Genomic DNA, 24,017 nt, shown 5'->3' on the forward strand with positions numbered 1-24,017 from the left:
AAGAGTTTAAAACAGTGTTTATTTTTCCCTGAACATCAAATCAGGAGAAAGGTAAACATATTAAATAGAAAACAGTTACGAAGGACCTGCTAGAAAACATGGAGAAGCCACTGGCTTTTGTCATCTGGAGAATGCATTTCTTAAATATGGTGGTCATAGAAGAAGCCATCTATCCCTTCACCGCAAACACATTCCAAGTATTTAACTATGTGCCAGTTAGACATGGTGGTGGTGGTGAACACCGATTTCTTTTTGCATGCCTGCCCCATTCAGATGTTAAGCAGAGACTGAAGATCTAAGTAACAGTAGGAGCACATGGGGGAAAGATGCTGAAATCTTCCATGTTCTCCACCATAGCTCCCCTTATCTGTGGTGGAAAGAGCTATCACAGGATGTTTTGCTCATACAACAGAAGGGTTAGGGGAATGGCAAGCAATGATCGGTTTGGACACAAAAGGGGGGAGGGTCCCAAACATAGAAATGAATATAGATATAGTACAGCTGAGCCCACAACTGGAAAGAATGAATTCCACTAACCCAGAGACTTTTCAGTCCACCAAAATGGCATAAGTGGTGGCCAACAATCCAGTTTCTCATAACAATCCAGTGTATCTGATGTAATCACAGGGCAGGCCCACTGCCAAGACCCCAGTGGTGCTGCCATTTCAGGTGGCAGGTAGGCAGCCAATCTACCACCTCTGCCAGCCTTTGCCACCTGCACCCACCTGCCTCAGACAGGATGCTACTGTAGTGATGTCAGGTTTGGTTACTCTCTGCGGTTCCTTAGCTATGTGCAAAGGTAAATGGAGTGCTCATGTTCTATTTAGAAGTGGTTGTCAATGCAACAGGATGGAAGAGGATGAAGTGAAGTCGTATTAGTGAATTGGCTACTCCTGCCTTTTTCCAGGTCTAGCAAAAAGAATACAAGTCTTCCCTTCTATTATTTCTAGCTAATTTGAACATTTTAAAAAACAAATAGTCTTATATACAGTACTACAATTTTTAAAAATCATCAATATCCAAAGCTGGATCCCTAGTTTGATACAATATCACAAAGAGAACCTCATATCACAAGGACTCTATTCTCATAAAAGCAGATGGACTTTGTTCCGCAAAGGTCATGTACCTTCCTTCAAGACCGTGGCCTGTTTCTTACAGGAGCAGATACCCATGCATACAAATGTTCGAAACCATAAAACAGTTCCATCTGCAGTTCGTTATTAGGTATAAATGTAAAATTTGTGTAATGACTCCTAGCTTCCTCCGATAGTAACCACTCTTTTCCTTGACTGATGAAGAATCTGGATGCTTGGTCCACACAGCTTTTTCCAGCTATCGAAGTTCATGTTCTGGAAGTCTCCTCTGCTGGAACAACTTCCAAGATTATTTGCAACATTAAAGTTGTCTTGTCTATAAAAGGAGAAACATATAACAGAGTTTTTGAAAACTTCTGTGAAGTGACCTCCTAGAAAAATAACTCAATATGCCCATAATAATTTGATAGAATGCAACACATATAAAATACAGTGTGGAGAAAGAACTGCTTGGAAATGTCAGGCCCTGGGGCACAGCTTTCAAATCAAATGCTGATTCACTAGCACCTGCAACATATTGTTGCCTAAATAGGTCTATGCACAGGAAGGATAACACTGTGACACAAAAATGGTTTATGCTGAATTTTAAATGTTACACAAATGAGGGACTGATCCCAACAACAATCTTAGACTTTTTGTATCATCAAAACTTTTTTTAGTTACCTTAAACTTTGTGTTTTTATCTATCCTATTGCCAAATGCATTGAACTATTGATGCTATGCCACAAATAGCAACATTTTTGAAATTCTCACACCAATATCAATAACGAAATATTGCAATTTCGGTTAAACAAGAAATTGTTCAAATTTTGTTACATGGTGACTATGGCTACGCCAATACAGTCCTGTCATTATCCATTGAAAATTATTAAATGGTCTCATGGACCGTAACAATTTTAACCTTTCTAAAAGCCCTGTCCTAACAGGGCCTTCTGCTGATGGAACTGAGTGGAAGGCCTGGGCTGCAGGTGCTGCAGCAACCGAAACAGCGCATGTCCCAGGGCCATCAGTGCAAATGGTTTCCAGCCTTGAGCATGCACCTATGGAGCACCTGGTCCCCACTGGAGCTGGTAAGTCAGCAGAGGGGTAAGTCAGCAGCAACCCAGACAGGGCAGGGTTCAGGGTCAGCCGGGGACATTCCAAGGGCAGGCTGGGGGCAGCAGCAGCAGCTCCACTGATATCCAATGACCCCATTCTAGGGGCCACTCAGACCTATACCAGCCAAAAGGTAGGCCCATTGGGGACCATGGTGCAGCTGAGTATTATTATTATTAACAGTATTTATATATCGCTTTTCAACAAAAAGTTCACAAAGCGGTTTACAGAGAAAAATCAAATAACTAATGGCAAGTAGGTAAGTGAAAAATTATTTTACTTACCTCTCTGCCATATTATGGTCCCCAGCCAGCCCACAGAATGTAGCAGAGCTCAGATCAATGCCACTGCATGCAATGTGTCAGCCAAGGATAGGATTGGACCACTTGTGAATGTATACCTCCTGCCATGCCCCAAATCTGGTGTATTGTGTCAAAATAAAATGGTGGCCACCACAAAGGAGCTGCCCACAGGACCTCCACTGCTCACCATTGCCATGGGTGGTAGCAGTTTTATAATTACAAACAGGGGAGGGAGGAAAGTTCCAAAGCAAATGAGAACAAAATGGGGGGGAAACAGGATTCAGTCTGCCCTTCATTGATCCGCTCACTCAAGCAGGAAGCAGGAAGCTCCTTACTGTGGTCCTCACACAGTTTTTGCAAACCTGGAAGTATGGCACTTTTAGTTTTACTTACATGAACAGCACACATGAAACAGCTTCCTTCATTTCATTAGATGAAACCCAAAGTGCTCCACTTTGGGGTTTGCAATAACTATGCACTGAACAGAATAAGAGCTTTTTTGCCCCAGGTGCCACAGCAGAGGTGGCAGGTGTTGCTGCCACTGTGCACTCCTCTACTGTTAAACCCAAAAAGCAGTACCTGTTAAGATTATCTAAGTTTGTAATGCACAACTGTCTCATTTATAAATACTTGGATTTTCTCCTGCCTGAGAATTTCCACAGGGTTTGAACAATCAGCTGCATTATCACAACCAGCAGAAATCAGGCCTCTCCAATAAGTGTCTAAAAGGGAGCATTTTCTTTCTGCTTGAGTAAAATGGTTCAATACTGGCATCCTGTGGCCACACAGAAACATGAAGCTATGATACAAACTCTTTGGAAATCCTCCTGACTGCCAAGTGAAAGATGGTGTCTTCTGCCTTTCTCCCAATATGAGAAAAAGACGTTACTACAGACATCAATTTTAATAGAAGGATTATTCCTACATTATGCGTTTTTATCTTTTCTTTATACCAGTGCTTTAAGAAAACTGTTACTCTGCAAAATAATAGAAAGATAGCAACCAACATTTCATTTTTGTCATGGTTATTAAAATCTTAAGGGGGATAGGCTCTTAACCTTGGTTTTGCACTGAGTAGCAAAACCATTCACAACTTGTAGTGCTCACTTCAGTAGGAACTATTTTGAAGCAGAGTATTATTCTGTACTACTATAATTGTGGAATTCTCTATCCTGTGAGCACTAATATGCTCTTTTATGTAATTAATGAATTTTTTAAAAGATTTTTTAAAGATGTTTTAAGTAGACCTGGAAGCAGAGAGATAGAAAAAAGCCCCATTTTAACTATTTTCTGCTCTTCCAAAACTATAGCTTCCCCATAACCTATTGCAAGACACTTCCACTACTTTTTGAGTAGGGAGAGGTGAATAGTCAGGAAAGGAAGGGGACCATCATTTATTTTAACGAACAGAAAAGTTAATACATTTAGGGTGCAAGCCATACCCCTTATGTCAGTGCTTTCCAGCAGTGACATAAGGGCAATGCAGCTCTGAGGTAAGGGAACAAACAATCTCTTTCTTGTGAGTGATACCCAACTGCAGGATGCACCACATGTCCCATTGGCACCGCTATGCCAGTGCTGGAAAGTACTAACATAAGGGGTTAGGATTGCGCCCTAAAAGAAAGACCTCTTGGCTTTCCGAATGGACCTACTATACAAATAAACTATACAAATAAACAAACAAAAGAAGCAACAACTCCCTATCAATGTTCACTTACCTTTGAGTCGTCTAAACCACCTTGGCTTCTTGTCCCATATGATAAAGAGGTAGTAGGCTGGAACCCCAGTCAGTGTTATTGCAAAGCCAATGCCTGTACTGACAGGATCAGCATAAAGTGACAGTGCAACCATGAAGAGGCAGGTGAAGGAAAACAGGGCAGGAATAAAGAGTGGCACCTGGAACATGCACAAAAAGACATTATTGCAACAGCCACTGGTATTTAATGTTCAATGACTACATGCAATTGGATAGTACATATCAGTATACTAAATGCAATCAAGGGAAGCAAATTAAGGCCCAAATCCTAACCAACTTTCCAGCACTGGCATAGCGGTGCCAATGGGACGTGTGCTGCATCCTGCAGTTGGGTAATACTCATGAAGGCCTCCTCAAAGTAAGGGAATGTTTGTTCCCTTACCTTGGAGCTGCATTGCCCTTATGTCAGTGCTGGAAAGTGGGTTAGGATTGTGCCCTAAATGCATTTATGCAACAGGTATCCCATGAGCTACTTCACTGCCCTCTCAAACAAACACTATACTGCTACAAAACAGCCTGTGGTAAAAATCCTTTAATAACTTTCCCTAGTTTTTGCTTATTTTTCTCTAGTTATGGGCACATCCAACCCCTCAGAAGCTTCTGAGATATCGCAGCATCTGCTGAGACATCTTTTCTGCAGTTCCTCTTGTCCATTTCAAATGCAGCATCGTTACAGAAAGGTCAGCTGCCCCAGGCAAGTTATGTGCTTAAATAAAGGGAAAATGCCCAGGTGGTCCTAACTCAGCCAATCAAATTACTCTGGGACATCAGCAACCTAGTTTAAGGTTGCATACATGTTGCCTCTGGTTCATCACTGATGTGCCATGCTTGGCCTATAATGAAGGACTCATACCAACTTCTCATAGGAATGCAGGACCCATATCTCCTATGTATCTCCTAGACTGTGTGAGTGAGAAAGGGACAGGGAATAACATCCAGTAATTTTAGTCCAGGGACTTTATTCATTATCCACATTTCTTTTAAGCTGTGCGGCAATCTTTTGCAAAGATGTTTTGGGCCTGCTTTATTTCTGATGTGAGTCTTGTTTTTTGATCTTCTGCACCCCGTCACCATACATTTTACTTTGTGTAGTTCATTAGTCCTTTTAATAAACTCACTTTCATTGTACTTGATTAACTGCTTCATCTTGGTTCCTAGGGAGTGGTGGTACATGCTTCCCCAGTTTGCTCAGTTCTTGCTGCTCTTGGTTTTTGAACAAGTGGGAATTTTCTGGATTTTTGGAATCCATTTTCAGTTCAAGGAAAGGTGGTTTCCAAGGTAGATTCTGTCTTTACTTCTCAGCCTCAATACTGGTAGCATAGATCTACCTAATCCCTAGATTCCACCAGACCAGTGTTTCTCAAACTGTGGGTTGGGACCCACTTGGTGGGTTGCAAGGCCATTTCAGGTGGACCCCCATTCATTTCAATATTTTATTTTTAATATATTAGACTTGATGCTACCATGAATGTGACTGCATTTGGAAAAAATGTTACAGATTTGTACTTTTAACAGGCTGCTATGGATATGCTTTTAACAATGATAGTAAATGGGGCTTACATTTGGGTAAATGTGGGTAAGATTGCAGCCTAGGATTGTTAAAAATTTTCCTGCTTGATGATGTCAGTTCCAGTAATGGCATCACTTCCAGTGGGTCCTAACAGATTCTCATTCTAAAAAGTGGGTCCTGGTGCTAGAGAGCCATTGCCCCAGACCAATCAGGGAGAGACAGAATGGGAAAGCAAGGGTAAAAGGACTGTGGCTAACCACTAAGTATTGTGATTGTTTTGCCTTTCACCCTCACTTCCCATGCATGTCTTCTTCCATAACAGAGCCTTTAAACCAAAAGCCCTGTAAAGGCATTCAATAATATTAAGTCCCTTTCCCAGGTCATTATTAAATTAGAAGATAGAAGCAACTGTGGCAAAGATAGTTTCTTTGATAATTGCCTATTGGAATCAATGTTACAATGGAGTAAGGCATCCAAGTTTCTGGTTACCTTCTAAAACAATTGAGTATGTATTGATTCCTGCACCCCCAGGTACAATAAATAATCTGACAGACTGCCAAATGAAACACCGTTTTGGTCATGGGTAGAGGTGCCTGATAGTATTATGTAACCATCATTTACTTGGATAAATTGATAGAAAACCAGCAATGTGGGATTAACAGTTTTTGCTTTCAGGAGGGATGTTTTGTTTATGTCACTTTTTAAGGAAAATCTATTGATGCTGCTAGGTGACTTAGGGCACAATCCTATCCAATTTTCCAGTGCCGGTGCAGCCATGCCAATGGGGCGTGCATTACATCCTTTGGTGGGGAGGCAGTCACAGAGGCCTCCTCAAGGTAAGGGAACATTTGTTCCCTTATCTCAGGGCTGCATTACGGCTGCACCAGTGCTCAAAAGTTGGATAGGATTGGGTCATTAATGAGTGCAGTAGAAAGATGGTTTGGAGCACTCCAAGGCTGCAATCCTATATGCACTTTCCTGGGAGTATGCAACAATGAATACATTGGAACTTCTAAATAGACATGCACAGGATTGTGCTGTAAATGTTATACTGACTATTGTTCTACTTTATTTGTCCAGGGCATAATCCTAAACTCATCCTTCCATTCAGGTAAGTGCTACTTAGATCAGTGGAGCTTGCTTGAATGGAAGGGTGGATCTAGGAACTTCTACAAAACAGTTGTGATTCAGAACAGTAATTAACTCACACAAATACCCTTCCTGCTGGGTTTAATCAGTAGCACTGCTCCCTGCAATAAGAACCACTTTTTCATTGTTGTAAGTTTTTAAAAGTGTCTGCTACAGGGGTATGCTGAATCTAGAAATTGCAGAAAATAAACTTGGGGTGCAGTCCTTTGGGCGATGCAAGTCCCTTGCACTGGCCCAAGAGTGTTGCAAAAGTGCTTTTGCACCACTCAAGCACTTTTGCACCACTCTGAGGGAAGATAGGCCAATACATGGAAGTGCGCTGGTCTCCCTGCACCAATGCGAGCCCCGGGCCCTGTAAGTATACATCGACCAAGCTCGACTGGCACAGGGGTCTAAGGGGAGTGCGGGGAGGGCAGGGGGAGACATTTTGGGGCAGGAGAAGGGAGAGCAGTGGGTGTTCCCAGGGGTGGGTGAGCAGGGAGTGAGAGGCGGGGCCAGGATCCGGCAGTTATGTTGGATCCTGACCCCATTTCCCAGGTAGCCCAAGGCAGTCCTGGGCTGCTCGGATTTGTGCCGCCTCCTGAGGTGGCGCAGATCCAAGTAGACCCATTTGGGCTGCTGTGGCTCTTCCCAGAGTTTCTCCTTGTATCAGGTTGACCCATGAGCAGCCTGAAACTTGTGCTAGATACAGCGCAGGCCCGCCAGCCTGCCTGTTCCAGGGCAAGTTAGGACTGTGCTGCCCATGTACTTGTGGGTCTAGTAAACATGGACTTGACTGTGGGTACTATAGCATATTTTGCCCACTTAGATCTACCTTATGTTGTAGGTTCCTTTTCAATGGATTTGCTTTTACATGGATACAAAGTTTTGTTGGTCTCTATAGACAAACAGGTATGTTTATAATTTGTTTTTAAATAGAGGTCTTCAAAAGGAATACATTAAAATACTCCAACCTATCAAATTTGTTGTACGGTTTTGATACATGAGGAACTATGAGAATGTAAATTTCCACTGGTGAAATACTGGTTTTAAAAAGTCAACATTATTATAGATATACCATTAAGCCCTTTGGAAATTTGCTTGGGCTACGTAAATCCAAAAAGGGGGGAGCACATGTAGACAACAGCTTGTACAGTTTTGGCATAAGAATCTGTTACATACTACAGAAGCATAATATAAATCCCCTCTCTTTGTGCTATCAAACAATCAAGGCCAATGTCAACAACAAACAATTAACAACAAAATCCAAGCAAACTACCAAAAACTCCAATACAGAACGTTCAAATTCTAAAAATTAGCAACAAAAAGGAAGAGCATAAAACCATCATTTATCAAATGCACAAGAGGGAAAAAAAGGTTTCAGCAGTGCCTGCAGGATAGTGGAGTTGGCAGTGAATTCCAGTGGCATGTGAACTAACGCGCCACAGGCGTTTGCCCTGCCCCCACACGAGGCACAGGAGGGGCCAGCCCCGCAGCCTATTGGCTGGGGGCTAATTGGATTGGGGCCACATGCAGGCTGCACGGGGGAGCCCGTTCAGTCAGGACAAGGCAGCGATCCTCCACCCGCCCACCCTTTGGCAATCCGAGACTAGCTGGTCGCCAACTGGGGCCGGGTAGGAATTTTTTGCCATCAGCCTAACTGGCACGTTGGTTGGTGGTTTTTTTGCCTACCCCAGACTGTGGAGTTGGGGCGGAGTTGGGGTTTCCATAGGTCTTGTTGATCACTTTAGGCAGGTGTTGTGCGGGTTTTGGGTAGGTAAGGTCATCTCGGTGTACACCGCAGGGTGGCAAGGGCCAGGTGCTCCACACTTGTTCATGCTGGCATTCCCGGCTGGGTGACACAGGCTGGATGAACCTTGGCCTGGTGGCAAAGGCGCATCACGGGTTTGCTCGGGTGGCCTGAGCTAGCCTGCTACCCTGGCCCTTCGGGGTGACAATGAAGGGGGCAGCAGGCTTGTACTGACGCTGCCCAGAATCGGGTGTGGTCGCCCAAATTGTTATAGGGGGAAGTAGACGGGCAGCTCCGTTTCCCCCATGTAGAACCCGCATGACTTATTTGTTAGGCCCTGTTGCAATCTTAAGTGTATTTAAATAGTTAGTAAAGTAGCCCTTTGTACCATATGCCCTTGCCTGTGTCTTTATTGGGGGGTACTGGGTAATGAATATTTCTGAGGAAGGTGCTCCACAAGGAAGACACCACCACTGAAAAAGCCTGATCACCACCCACTTAATTTCTTAGAACAAGACTAGAGAAGATGGTCCTACAGAATGAACAAGATTGCACGGGAGAAGGCTCCGTGGTGTTTGGGATGCCATGTAAGTGAATTAAATGATGTTCTAAATGGGATCTTCATGGGAAGGAACAAACCAAACAATGCTACACTACTTGATCAATGACAACCAAATGTACATGAGAATTTGAGCTAATGAAAATGCTCAACGAGAAGCATTACCAGTGGCAAAATTTTACTTCTATCAGTGAGGTTTCATTTATTACCTGTTTATTGCAATGCTTTTAAACTATCCTTAATACTGATATTAAATTTTTGCCAAAGGAATCCGTTTTCCATTACAAGGAAGCCAAAAGGTGCTCTTTTACCTTAAAAATATAGGGCAGGAAAGAGTGGAGGTGTAAACATTGGAGAAATGTATTTAATGTAATCAGTCACATTCTGAAGCTTACCTTGAAAGGACGAGGCATATCAGGGCGTTTATATCGGAGATAAATCATACCAGTGACTGCCAATCCTATAAAAAGCCACCTGGCAAAACTGAGGAAGTTCAAGAGGCTGTTGAGATTACCAATGAAGAGCATGACTATGGTCAGAGGATACTGCAAAAGAAATGAGCAGCATGATGATCTTATCATTTCAATTATTATTGCTTATTATACCGCCTTATATTTATCCCATGGCTTCTCTTGCCATAGCTCTTTAGCTACTGTATGAACATCATGTCTCTGGATTGCAGTTTTCACTGAATGCAGGAATGAAACTAGACCACGCTAGACCTTAATGTATATTAAGGAGAAATGATTTAGAACAGAGTGACCAACTAGCAGCTCACAGACACTGTCTGGTATGATTTTTCAAAATTAAAACAATAATCTTTGTCTAGTCTTCGGGGTAGTAGAGAAAAGCAAATTAGTCCTGATATTTTATTAATATTTAAGATGGTGAAACTTGCAAAAGACTTTAACAAACATGAAATCTGATTTCAAATTAAGCTTGAGAAGCTGGAAAGAAAGCTATTTAATTTCTAATCTCTTTCTGTCCCAGCCAACCTGAGATGTTTGATCTCCCCTATCCAATGGTTCTTTCTGCACATAGGTGTGCTATATGCATACTGGATCTTCCAAAGATTTATCTGTCTTTGGGGACACTGTGCAACTGTTAGCCTAAGAAATCTCACAGCAATACATAAATATCGTTCCTTGACATTTCTGAGGCTCAGACACCAAGGTCTTCCATTATTGCCAAGCTTTCTGCATGCAAGATTTTTTGTCTGCACTAAACAACATACAGAGAAACTTAAAAAATAGCTCTGCCTACTAAGGTACCAGTAGTAGGGGTATTTTTGTGGTGTGGGATAATAGAGCATTCTCAGACACAGTCCTGTAAACTGTATATGGATCACACTATAAAAGTTTGCTGGTGTCATTTCACTTCAACAGGACCGGAAGAAATATATGTTCCAAACCTAAACAGGTTTATTTGAGAGTAACAGCCAGTGCAATCCTACAAATGACTATTCAGGAGTAAGTATTGTTGTATTAAGTGGAACTTACTCTCAGATAAATGTGCATAGGATAGCTGTAGTCCAGTCCTGTGCTTCCCAGCACCCAAGGCTGCAGTGGCACCAAAAATATCTACCACTTCATCCCATGGGCCTGGGAAGCAGTGCTGGGGCAACTCGGGGTAAGGGAGCTTACACTTACGCTTATGCTCCCTTACCCGTGTAAAGGCCAGCGGCTCCGATGGGTTACCTCAGATCTGTGCCCACTATTGAGCGGGTGCAGATTCAAGGATACCCATATCGGGCCTCTTGGGCTGTGAGGGGGGTTAGGATACGGTAGCAGGGCCTGCCACCATCTCTGCCTCCCCTCCTGTTCCATGCCTTCTCCCTGCCATGCCCCTCCCCTGCCCCGGAATGCCTCCCCCACACCCAGACTTATCAGTCCGCCACCCAGTGATCATATAGAGCACTGGGCAGCAGTCATAGCTCCTCTGCCATGCACTAGCTCAGTGTGGGCTCACGCCGAGCCTGCACCAGCCTTATGGCACGTTTGCAATACTGCATGCAGGCACTGGGCTGGCGCGGGCCCATTAGGACTGGGCCCTAAATCACATTGATTCTAGCAGTACTTCCAAGTAAGTTTGTTGAGGGTTGTTGGCTTGGATTCTCCAAATCATAAATGAAGAAAATGAAGAAAAAGCAAAGAAATTCAAAAACAACAATTATTTTATAGTCCTATAATCATTGCCCTGAAGAGGGTGGTAATGCTCTATCATCTGTTACAGTTGTTTTCATTTTTCTCTGCCAGGCACTTGTAATGAGACTTTAGGGTCTTCTCAGATCACACACCAGTGTGTAGCCTTCATGAAGAATGTTATGACTTTGCATCCCTATCTAGGAAGATTCATTCCATTGAGAGGGACTTAACTAATCATTCTCTTTCAACCTTTCATAAAAGCGTAATGAGGTGTGATTTAGGTGCCAGCCTTGGAGAGTTAAACACCACTAACAGCGAGTCAGAGGAGGAGTCTCTAGAATAGATCACTGCTGTAATTGCTCCCCACCCCTTCTGCAAACACAGCCAACCCATGAAATGGAAATAAATAACTGAGATTTGAGAAGTATTTAAAGTTGTATCTGAATCCTCCAGTGGAGGCTGGTGCTATGCAGCCTTGCACAGGGACATTTGTTTGTATAATTTACCAAAACAATGACAGCTGGTAGAGGAGTGTGCTTGCGGACGTGAATCATGGAGAGAATTTCCGGAAGGTGACCCTCGCGGGATGCAACGTAGAACATCCTGGTGGGAAAATAAATTTGGACAGCTTGTAAAGACACTCATTACCAAGATGAATGGAAGCAACTCGCCAGAGATGTAGAACACATTCAAAGTTATCCTCAGCAGGACTGTTTGTTCCTATTTAAGACAAGCAGCAGAAGTTCTGATTGGAAGCAAGATGAGAAAACCAATACAGAAGCCAAGAAAACAAGACTTTTAATATGGGTCTTCAGCCTCCATCTTCCGTCTTCAGAAATAAGCAATGCTCAACATATGTTCTTTCATGTCTATGAAACAATCATAACTGAGGCATTGTACACAGTGGGAACAAGCCACCAAGAACTTCTGTTTAAGCCCCACAGGAAATGAACAAGACTTCTGCAACAACACAGCTCTGTCACTGTCCAGCTTCCATTTCATTTGCCACTGGATTATGTTAATTTTTATTTATAAGATATCAAAGTCAAGGGGACAGAATGTGCAAAACTCTCTGCCTATTTATGCCATTATTAACTAATCCCTGCACATGCCTGATCTTGTCTGATCTTGGAAGCTAAGCAGGGTCAGGCCTGGTTAGTACTTGGATGGGAGACCGCTTGGGAATACCAGGTGCTGTAGGCTTATACCATAGTCTTTCGAGACTGAAGGTTGCCAACCAGTGATTTGGCCCCTTTGAACAAATGAGTCTTCATTGGCTTTACCCTTATCCAGTGATTTATGATTACATTGACTCACTTATGGTTACACTGACTCACCTGGAGATAGCAAAGATGCCACCATTCATAGATCCAAAGCAGGAAAGTGCAACAAAAATTGGGACCGCTAAGGAAAAACTTCCCAGTAAACGTTCAGCGAAAGTCTGGTGAAAAAGAAGGAAACAGAATGGGTGGCAAGAATAACCATCTACATAATCATTATACTGGATACAATACTCTACATTACCCAGTAAGGAGATTTAATCTGTGAGCTGGTATCCCTTGCCACTTTTATATAACTGTGAATCATCACAAAAATTAATGTCTTTCATATTATAGAATCGTGTTCTATAGGATTTATTCTACACATTTATGGGATCAATCCTCTTTTCAACCATGATCAAGAAACTTTACTCTCCGGTATCATATATTCATGACTTACCACTGCCACTGCCTTGGAGCTGAGCAGATCCTCAGGGCTGATTGTTGTAAAATAGGCCACGTTTGTCAACACGTAGCCAACTGTGACAATAACCATTGAAGTGCAAATGGCAAGTGGAACATTTCTGAAAGACAGAATGAAATTTACTATTATCCATCTGCACTCTAAAACTGAAACAATCTGGATAGGAAAGACATTTGATTTATGTCACTGAGCTCCCATCATGAATGGCACTTTTGTATACTGAGAAAGTCTTGATACAAAACACTTTATTGTCTGCATATATCAAGCATTTTAAGGTGATCTGAGCTTATTTCTAACTGATAAAAGACATTTTAACTGTGTAAATCAAATAGGAGACAACTTCTGCTTCAACTATTCTTGCAAAGACAACAGCTAATACCAGCTGTTGCTCCCCCACCCCAATTGGATTAGGAATTTCAAGCAGTGGTCATACTGTTGTTGCTTTTTTTTAATACTAGGGAAGAACATGGACATCCAGATTTATTTTAAATACTTTTCCAACTACACTTTGTTTCTAACAGCCCATTCCTCACTAAATTCCTGTACATTAATGCAGTGGCGCTGGCATGGGCTATGCTGCATCCCATGGGAGAATTTCAGCTGCCAGAGGTTTCCTTGGAGCAAGGAGACATTCGTCTCCTTGTACCAGGGTAAGCCCCAGAAGCTGCTATTGGTCAGCATAGGATCTACAGATAACGTGCCTATGGAACATGACAAGTGTGCAGTATAAACTATTTTGAGAAGAGACCCAAAGGTCCAACCCAGCTAGTTTCAGATGGTACTCAAAAGTCCCATGTCAATAATATCTGAGATTCACATTTACATTTTGGTACTGGCTGAAAGCATTAATTTATGAGAACTCTGAAATAAAAAATCAGTCATGATTTCTGTACTAGGCAGCCCACCATGACAGCATGGAGAGACTGCTTAGACAATCCTATCAATTTTTAGTTCTAAGGCAGTGGTAGAGGAGGCAATGCTGCCCATTCCTCCACCAGTCCTTTTACCCACATTTCCCTCCCTCAACTTCCTACAGCAAGTAAAGCACTAGTTTTACCCAAGAGCAGAGAAGAAGAGAGAGTAAAGGGACAGGAAGAGGAACACGAAATGAAACACAGGATATCCTGTGGCCTCTCCAGTGCCTTGGCACCATGAAAGAGGTCAGGGTCATTTCTGAAATGAGGCCCTTCAGCCACAGCCAAGAGGATCTCAAACAGCAATCACAAAGACACAGAACTATTATAGAGTTCTTAAACCGTTTTTGGTGGGGGACAGTAACCACATGTTTACCAAGGAATCAAAGTTTTATGATGTCTGAGACTAATAAATTCACTAACAAAGTGGAGGTCACTGGCCTACGTACATCAGTCACCCCAAGCAAGAGCAAGAAAGATATCTTAACATCATCTTCAATGCAAATACTATCCCCTGACTCATTGTATTTGGGGGAAAAAAATCATGAGCTGAATGACCCTAAATTCAGAAAATCTCTTTCATTTGCTAGGTGGCATTTCATGTTTGGTCTCTCTTGACTTTAGGCAAGCCACATTCTCAGACCCTTGATCTAAGGCTCTCTGCTCTGCATTTACAGCACTGATCAACCTTTAGAGTAAGACACTACGGGGCACTACTGGTACATATCTTTATACTATTGCCTCTAAAAATAAAAGTGAAGTTCTAAACCAACCAAAGCGCTCACAGACCTGTGTGTATTTGGCACGCAGAGTCCTGGGCTCATTATGCTGAACAGTTCTAACCCCTGCTGACAGCACAAAAACATAACTAGTCAGCAAGTGCCATCCATTACTCTGCTGAAAGTCTGGGACTCTCCATGTTCCCAGAAGCCTTGAGCAGAATAAGAGGTTTTGTGACCGCTGAGGTCTGAATGCTTTAATGCAAAAGCAGTGCTTCATCTGCTTTTCCCCCCCTCCCAACACAATCAGACCCTTAGGGGGCTGCAGTCCATTAGCATGCACCACCAGCAAGTGTTACTTGTTAGCTGGCAGCTTGCAGTGACAAACTTAGACAAGAAAAAAAGAGAGAGAAACAAAGAACTCCAAGCTTCATGATTTAAAGGATGAACTATCCAATCCTTATTCATTTTCAGCTGAAGAACTACATGTTCTTTTCAATCACTGTGCAATGCATTATCTCGCATTTCAGCTTGTGTGCTAAAATGTCGTCCAGTACCTTTAAAAAAGATACCATTAAACTGCCTCTAAGCTGTATTGGGTCTTCTACAAGTAAAATACCATGGCACGTGTCCATCCTATATACCAGTTCCTACTGCCATATAAGCTGAATTGCCTACTAATTACTTACCATTACTAATTGCAGAAAATCTCATTAACCAATTACTGATAAATATCTTTCTGGAAATGGAAAAAGAACTGCACTTACAGGAGGAAGGACCCTACTCCTTTAGAGGATTGTGAATTTACTAACATGAAAAAGGCACACATTTTGTCTAAAACAACACAAAATCAAAAGTGGGGGGAGAGGGAGAAGAAAGCCAAAAAGCTTCAGGAATGTAAACGGCCTATTCTTGCAGAGGGTAGATAGTCGAGAAACACTGAAACAGCAGGAATTTCACAGTAAGCGCAAACCAGAGAAAGTTGAGTGTCATAGGTCCCATTGATCTTGGTAAGTAGCTATAACGTTCATTGATTTCAAATAGGGCTGAAGGAGGTTGAACTTTATCTGGATTGCACTGTGAGGCTATAGCCCAGGCTTGCTAATTCCACAGGGTGGAATGGTGGCAGTTCCACCAATAGACTTGGAAAGCCAAATAAGCAACAACAACAAAAATCACTGATATTCTCACAAAGCATCATATGAAAAGGTCATGGGAGCTGAGAATGGTAGGCAACCAAAACTGAATCGTATGGTCAATGCCTATGAAATTTCAACAAACGCTGTGCACTGGCTTTAGGGGTTTGCTGCACAACCTACCACCAGCATGTCAGATATTAATCAAAGAAATATGTTGCGGAGAAAGTAAGGAGAACAAGGAGATCAGGGGATGAGAAAATCAACTGCAGTAAAGTCAGGTTATGAACATCCCCAAAGGTCTGCAGTTCATATCCCAACCTAAGCAATCTTTACAGCCACACAAGGATTTGGAACAAAGGCGACTCAAGACTGGAAATTACACTTACACAGTTATCGTTTTCAATGGAGTTTACAAGGAACTGAGTATATTGCGTCCATATTCCTTAATGCTTTCATACGTCACATAGTAACAACAAGGACAAATAAAGTAAAATAAACTGAGCTTCCTACTCTTGTGTGGCTGCTGTAACATTCAAAATAAAACTGCAATGTGCGATGAGCAAGCTAGTACCATGCAGTAGCTTGCACACCTCCCTATTGCAGTTTGCTTCTCCAGTGTTACTGCAATGACATTACACAATGTTACAGCTAGTATGCCAAATCCTGCAGGGTTCTATTTAGTGCTCATTTTCACCAGGCCAGTCTAGCCAAAGGAACGATCTTTTCAAAAGCATTTCATAAAACCATGCAATAAATAGTCCGCTTCTTCCTTCTCCCCCCATAAATTTACTTGTCCAAGGTAAAATGCAGTGAATGAAAACAACAGGATGCTTTTTGCAACGTCGATTAAGTGCTGCAAAGCAGAAAATACTGAAAATACTAATTAAATATGCATAAAGCACTATTATTTGTTCAACTCCTCGTATGTAAATATGCTCTGAGCACACAGTATCTTTTACACTGACACCCCCCCCCCCCAAAGAACCATTTTATTTAAACTTATCTAGCAGGGAAAACTTATCTAGGGGGAAAACCCACACGTGCTGGCTGCTAATCACTTGAGGGTAACGGTGCTGGCCATCTACCACTCCCAGACCCCTTGGATATGGCATCCTGGCTCAAGCGACACCCAATCTGAGATAACTTATCCCAGAAAACCCTGAAGGGTTGAGGCCCATCACTGACCCACACAGGCAAAGCCTTGAGTTGAACTTTGCTTCAATCAGCCAGGGGTCTCATCAGCCAGTCTCACCAACCTGGAAAAGTGTTCTCAGAGTGGTCCTGGCTCACCCCCTGCCTAAACCAGAGATGTGTAAACCAAAGATACACCAACCCCATTCCTGACTGCCCTGCCAGCATGCCACCTGCCTAAACCAGAGATGTGTGGTAGGAGGCATCATCTTAGAAGAGGCGTTTCTTATGTGTAGAAGAAGGCAGAATATCTGTTTTAAGATGGTGCTTGGTTGACAATTCATATAACTATTTTGTATTTTGTATGCAGTTCATGTGCAGTTCATGTCATGCACATTGGGGCAAAAAATCAAAACTTCACATATAGGCTGATGGGTTCTGAGCTGTCTGTGACAGATCAGGAGAGAGATCTTGGGGTGGTGGTGGACAGGTCGATGAAAGTGTCGACCCAATGTGCGGCGGCAGTGAAGAAGGCCAATTCTATGCTTGGGATCATTAGGAAAGGTATTGAGAACAAAACGGCTAATATTATAATGCCGCTGTACAAATCTATGGTAAGGCCACACCTGGAGTATTGTGCCCAGTTCTGGTCGCCGCATCTCAAAAAAGACAGTGGAAATGGAAAAGGTGCAAAAGAGAGCGACTAAGATGATTATGGGGCTGGGGCACCTTCCTTATGAGGAAAGGCTATGGCATTTGGGCCTCTTCAGCCTAGAAAAGAGGCAACTCAGGGGGGACATGATTGAGACATGCAAAATTATTCAGGGGATGGACAGAGTGGATAGAGAGATGCTCTTTACACTCTCATATAACACCATAACCAGGGGACATCCGCTAAACTTGAGTGTTGGGACAGTTAGAAGAGACAAAAGAAAATATTTCTTTACTCAACGTGTGGTTGGTCTGTGGAACTCCTTGTCACAGGATGTGGTGATGGCGTCTGGCTTGGACGCCTGTAAAAGGGGATTGGACAAGTTTCTGGAGGAAAAATCCATTACGGGTTACAAGCCAAGATGTACATGTACAACCTCCTGATTTTAGAAATGGGCTATGTCAGAAGGCTGTGAGATACAGGAAGCTGGACTAGATGGGCATATGGCCTGATCCAGTGGGGCTGTTCTTATGTTCTTATGTTCATATAATTACTTGCATTAAAAACTTCTAAAAGTTCTGCTCCCTGATTAATTAGGTTATTCTTTACATCAATCCAATTTTCACTCATTGATCCGATTAATCAATTGATCCCTATTATTGATCCCCAAGTATGAACTGTGCAGTAAAATTAGATCTTATTGTTACCTTAGCAAATGAGGGCATATTCACATGATACTTTACCCTGAGTCAGTCCCAAGCAACAGTGCTAATGCTGAGCTTGCATCCTATCTCCTGTATTCTCTTCTGGATTAATTTCCCTAATCATGGGTGGGCAGGAGCATTCATCTGAATCACTCCTCCCACATAAAGGAGCCATTCAGACAAATTGTCCTCTCAAGTGATCAATCAAAGTAACAGGGAAGCAAGAGAAGGGCCAGGAGATGCATGCAGCCGGGGCTTGCACATCCATTATTGTATGGGGCTGGTTTGGGGATAATATACATTAAGACCTTGGTATCCACTGATTTGACTCACCACTGATACCAAGGTCCACCTTTAAATGCCTTGTAACAAGGAAAAAAAGCACCAAAATCCAATTTCCTACCTGTTAAACCACACTGGTTACAAGCTTCTCTGGGTTAAAGAATTTCATTCTTTATGAATGAATGAAAAGAATTTCATTCCATTATGAGATACATTATTCATTAGATTCAATTATTCACCCCATCTAGTGGCTGAATGCTGTATAGTATCTATACCAATGCATTCTGGGGCGACAACAGAAGAGGAAGAAACCTGGAAGTGGGTCATGAAAGCTATTTTTCCACTGATTTGGAATCCACTGATTTTTTTTATCCACTGTCGTTCTGGAAAGGAACCCCAGTGGATAAAGAGGCATAACCTGTATAATCCAGATCAACTCAGTATATAATTCAGACAAGAAAGAAATTGTTAACTTTCATTGCTTATGTAAGGCAATGGCCCCATACCCATCAAGCACGAGGATTTTCATTTCTGTTTTTACATTAAGCAGGTTTGGGCTGATTACCCACTAAAAATTATTGAATCAGTCTAGCATGTCAAAATAAAACAAACCCAAAATAAATTAGCTCAGTGTCATTTGAGTTCTGCAGTAATGGCCAGAAGTTAATGTCACAGCTGAGTAAACCTTAATCAGCAAGCGTCTTAAGCTCTTTCACACAGCTAAAAGGACAGTAAATGAAGTCAGATTTCTATATTCCATAGTTCTCAACCGTTTACAACTTCACTGTGTCAAGAATTGACCATCAAAGTCATTTCAAACTTTTTCTACAAATTTCAGCTGGAAAATAAGGGGATGGCATCTTGACATATGCTTCTGCTGTTGGAAAAGCTCTCCACAAATGAAGGCTTCCTCCATGGATGGAGGGTGTATTCTGTTTCCACAAGACCCTCTTTCGCAGGTGGAACGCTCTTTCCAATCACAGAGCAAACATGTTTTCACTGACAGAGCGCTCATCAGAAAGTCATCATAGAGACATACAGCTAAAGTTATCTCAAGGAGTTTGTGGTGTCCACATACCCCTTTTGACTTTCTTGGGCCCTTTACAGATTAAAGGGCTGCAGTAGGAGACTTCTTCAGTATATTTCCATTGCTTGGTAGAAGCTTCTGAAAAGCGCTGCTTATCTGATTGTTATCCCTTAATTGGGCTCACCCTCAAAGTCTCCTGCAGCCCCCATCTCTTGTTCCTCCCCCTCCCTGCCCCAGTTTCATCCTCTCCCCTTCCCCTACCATCTGACCTTCCTCAGAGGGCAACATGTACGCAAAGGCTTAGGGTGCCATTGGAAAGCACTTTACAGCTGCTTTTCAGCAGCTGCTGCCAGCAGAACACGAGTTCCACTGGTGGCTTCAGCCACAGGACTGGGCCGTGAGTGGCTTAGCAAGGTGCAGGACAGCAGCTCTCAGGACCAAATCCTATCCAAATTTCCAGCACTAGTGCAGCCTGCACAATGGGCAATGCGCTGCATCCTGTGGTGGTGGGGAAATCACAGAGGCCTCCTGCAGATAAGGGAATGTTTGTTCCCTTTCCTTGGAGCTGCATTGCTGCAGCACAGGCACTGGAAAGTTGGATAGGATTGGGCCCTTGTTTATGACAGCTGCAGCACAGGCTGAAGAGCTGTCAGCAGATGATGGTACAGCTTGGCTGCAGTCCTGAAACACTCACTTCCAAGTTCCAATGGGCATTGCTCTCAACTAAATTAATAACAACCTGACCCTTTGTGCTCCTTTTGTGTTCACAGCTGTGAAGCATGAGATTGGGTGACAGAGCTATGATCCTTAAGCTTAATTGGAAGAATATTCTACACAAATCAATACAAGTTGTTTCCATGTTATGTTTTTAGGAGATGGGTCCCGGTTTAACAGTTACAGTCTGGTAGCTCTAATCTAAAGATGCTGCTAGGACTTGGAGCATATCAAGATTTGGTGGAAATAAAAGATTACATGAGAGCCTTCTACAGATGAGCTCTTCATGCATTCACTGATTATGCCTTCTGACACACCACCCAAAAGCCCACACAGCTTCCTGAGCATATGAAAGAAACCTCTGTCCATTATAGCTGTTTGCTTGTAGAGTGACCTTTTAGGTGTTCAGCTGAATATGAGGGCAGTATGGCCAGTGGGTACATTAATGTTGGGGGCAAGGTCTGTTGCCCCCTGCAAACATTCCCTAAGCAGTGGTTCCCAAACTGTGAGCCATGGTTTCCCAAGGAGCCATGAAAACCAGACAAGGGAGCTGCAGAATCCCTTGCAAAACCCACTGCCCTACACAATGTACACTTTTAGCACCGGGACCCACTCTTTAGAATGAGAATCTGTCATGACCCACCAGAAGTGATGTCATGACCAGAAGTGACATCACCAAGCAGGAAAATTTTTAACAATCCTCGGCTCCAATCCTACCCACACTTACTCAGGAGTAAGCCCCATTGACTAACATTGTTAAAAGCATATTCAGAGTAGCCTGTTCAAAGTACAGATCTGTAACATTTCCCCCAATGCAGTCACATGCCATGGTAGCATCAAGTCTAATATATTAAAAATTGAATATTAAAATGAATGGGAACCAACCTGAAATTGGTTCACGACCCACCTACTGGATTCCAACCCAAAGTGTGAGAAACAGTGATGAGAAGATTGTAGCCCTAATGGGGAGCTGTGGCCAATGGCCCAGTAGATCAAGGGAGCTGCCAGTCAAAAATGTCCACTGTCCAAAACCATTGTCCTAAACTCATGGAGGGGTCATTTGAAGCTCTTTTTAACACATGCTTTATTGGCTGCATGCAGAATAGCATTTTACATGGCTAATGCTACAGAAAAGGTTATACGGCTTTCTGTTGATCTAAACTTTCTTCTTCCACATTCTTTAAAAGGGAGTATTATTATAATATAAGCAGTTACAGTAGATACTACACCTGCGACCGCGTTCTCTTGACTCTCAAGAAGTCTCCTTGCTTCTCACCTTTTGTAACAGATTAAATGAAACATGAAGGACAATGAGCCACCCTCCAGGATAATCTAGCATAAACAAACTAGTCGAGAAGGCACGTACTGTGCATTTTCAAAACTTATTTTCCAATGCTGCCGACCCTTTACACACAAATGAAATGCTAATGTATACATATTCAATAATTTCCAGTCTAGTATCCTGAGGCCATAACTTATTATTGTGTTGGTTATTATAACAGTGTGAGAAGAAAAATATTCCACTTTTCCTTCAGTGACTGTCAATATGTTTCATTCCCAGCATCAGTGAGTTTTGAACTACAATGGATATTTATGGCCTCGAAGGTGCCAATCTGTCACTGAATGAAACCTGTTTTACCTTTTGCTTTAGCCTTTTTGGACTATACAAAGAGCACTGATGTTGCCCAATCGACTATTACCGACTGCGTGTGTCACTCTCTCTAGAGTTCCCAGTTGTGTGTGTTGGGGGGGGGGGAACACAACTCTACATAGTTGTATGCTGGTTGGATCTGTGCACATGTAAAGTTGAACCTGTGGCAGCTAAGCATGGCTGATCTCCCTCTCCCAGGTGATCAATAGATCCCCCCCCCCCAAAAAAAAAATATGGTTTTGTGTAATGGAAGGTCTTGGGAAACATTTTAGGGTCACAGTCAATTCACAGAGAGTGTTGGACAGGCCTGTTGGTTCTTAGCATACCTCCATGAGAACTGAGACTTCACCCTTGAAGACACCAGAAATTCCCAGACCACACATCATTTATGGGGGGAGGGGCACTGGCGTCGCTAGAGGGGGGCGGCACACTAAGTTTTGCAGGCAGCCTCCCTGCAGCATGCAAGCGGCTCCTCCCCTCCCCTTTGGAGCCATGTGGGCGGGGGAGGCGAATGGCTCCCCAAGGGGAGGGGGAGAAGCCACTTGCACACTGCAGGGAGGCTCTCTGCAAAACTTAGTGCGCTGCCCCCCTCTAGCAATGCCAGTGGGGGGGATGCCACTAGTACTGAGCAAGCTATCTTTCAAGTAAGCTTGGGGACAGGTAGCAGTATTGTGAAACACCTTTGCATGAAATCAGAGAGAGAGAGCGAGAGAGCGAGAGAGAGAGAGCGAGAGAGCGCTAGTACTAGTTAGAGTAGATAACCTGGGGCTAGATAGATTGATAGGCTGACTCAGGCAATGTCATATGCTCAAATGCTCACATATAGCTTGCCACCATCACTGATCCTTTTAATCAAGAAACCCCCAATAAGCTCCCTAAGGAACACCAGAATTTTCCAGAACACTACTGGCCTAGAGCAGAGTCTCTCAACCAGTGGTATGGGTACCACCAGTGGTTCCAGAGGTGGTGTCTGATGGAACTTGCGGGACCCCCAGACCCCTGCTGCCCAACAGTGAGACCAGGAATGCAATAGCACGAACAGTGGTAAGAGGTTCCAAAGCATGTTTGAAAAAGCTCTCCTGTCCACCCTGAGTCTCTTACTGGTGTTTATCATGTTGCATCTGGTCTCCCAACCCAGAAGTAACTGGCAATTATGTGATCGTCAGTTACTTCCAGTGGTACTTCCAATAGGTGGACGGTGTGAAGTGGTACAGTAGAGGACAAACAAACACTGGCCTACAGCAAGCTGGTATAAATGTTTAATGCCCACAATTATATGACCACTGAAAAAATAGCTTATGATCGTCTACATAATACACACTTACACGTGTACACACATAATACACGGAATACACACTTCCTCTAGCAAGAGGTTCTATAACGGAATATTCTATGAGGATATTCCAACTGGTACACTGGCTCATTGGCTTATGGGAGTGTCCTGCAGCAAGCTGGTATTTTGCACCTTGAAGGAAAGGTAAAGCATTGAAAGCTAGAAGTGAAAATGGGATTGAAAATGTAAACTTTTGTCTGTTCAGCATACCAGGGGATATTTTTCATAGCGGTTTTCCAATCAAGGAGACAATGAAGCATCAGTATTAATTTTTCTACCCTTTATGGTTAGAGAATTGAAGTCACTTAGAATCAACATTTTGGCTTCAGTGGCATAAGGAATGCATTACAAGGCAAGGCTGGAAATAAAACCACATATTAAGGGGAAAATCTATAATGGCAGCTTTCCAAATCATTTCCTAAAGATGCATTTAAAAAATCCATAACATTCATATAATTAATCCAAGCTGGATTAATAAACTGTAGCTCTTCTACAGTGACATGTATTCATGCAAACATTTCCCAAGTCTTAAAAGTACGGTGGCACAATCACAAAAAAAGAAAAGGTGAAAGAAAGAATGAACAGAGGGAGAAATATTTCATTGCACTAGATTCTCATGTGAATTTGGAATGATGAAATCTCTGAGCACCTGATTTATGAGCAAGAATTA

At 42.8% G+C, this 24,017-nt stretch overlaps 1 protein-coding gene across 1 annotated transcript in view; it reads right to left on the minus strand.

Annotated features, from left to right (window-relative positions):
* Window positions 1–1,342: 1,342 nt before the first annotated feature.
* Window positions 1,343–24,017, minus strand: part of SLC7A11 (solute carrier family 7 member 11) — a 78,657-nt gene continuing 55,982 nt past the window's right edge. The window contains exons 7-12 of the mRNA XM_066631812.1: window positions 13,058–13,181; window positions 12,676–12,779; window positions 11,845–11,941; window positions 9,590–9,739; window positions 4,210–4,387; window positions 1,343–1,410 (exon numbers count right to left, since the gene is read on the minus strand). Coding sequence (XP_066487909.1) covers window positions 1,343–1,410; window positions 4,210–4,387; window positions 9,590–9,739; window positions 11,845–11,941; window positions 12,676–12,779; window positions 13,058–13,181 — 721 coding nt within the window. The remainder of the gene's footprint in view (window positions 1,411–4,209; window positions 4,388–9,589; window positions 9,740–11,844; window positions 11,942–12,675; window positions 12,780–13,057; window positions 13,182–24,017) is intronic.

The sequence above is a fragment of the Tiliqua scincoides genome, chromosome 6, assembly GCF_035046505.1.
Source record: "Tiliqua scincoides isolate rTilSci1 chromosome 6, rTilSci1.hap2, whole genome shotgun sequence".
NCBI classification, from domain to species: Eukaryota; Metazoa; Chordata; class Lepidosauria; order Squamata; family Scincidae; genus Tiliqua; species Tiliqua scincoides.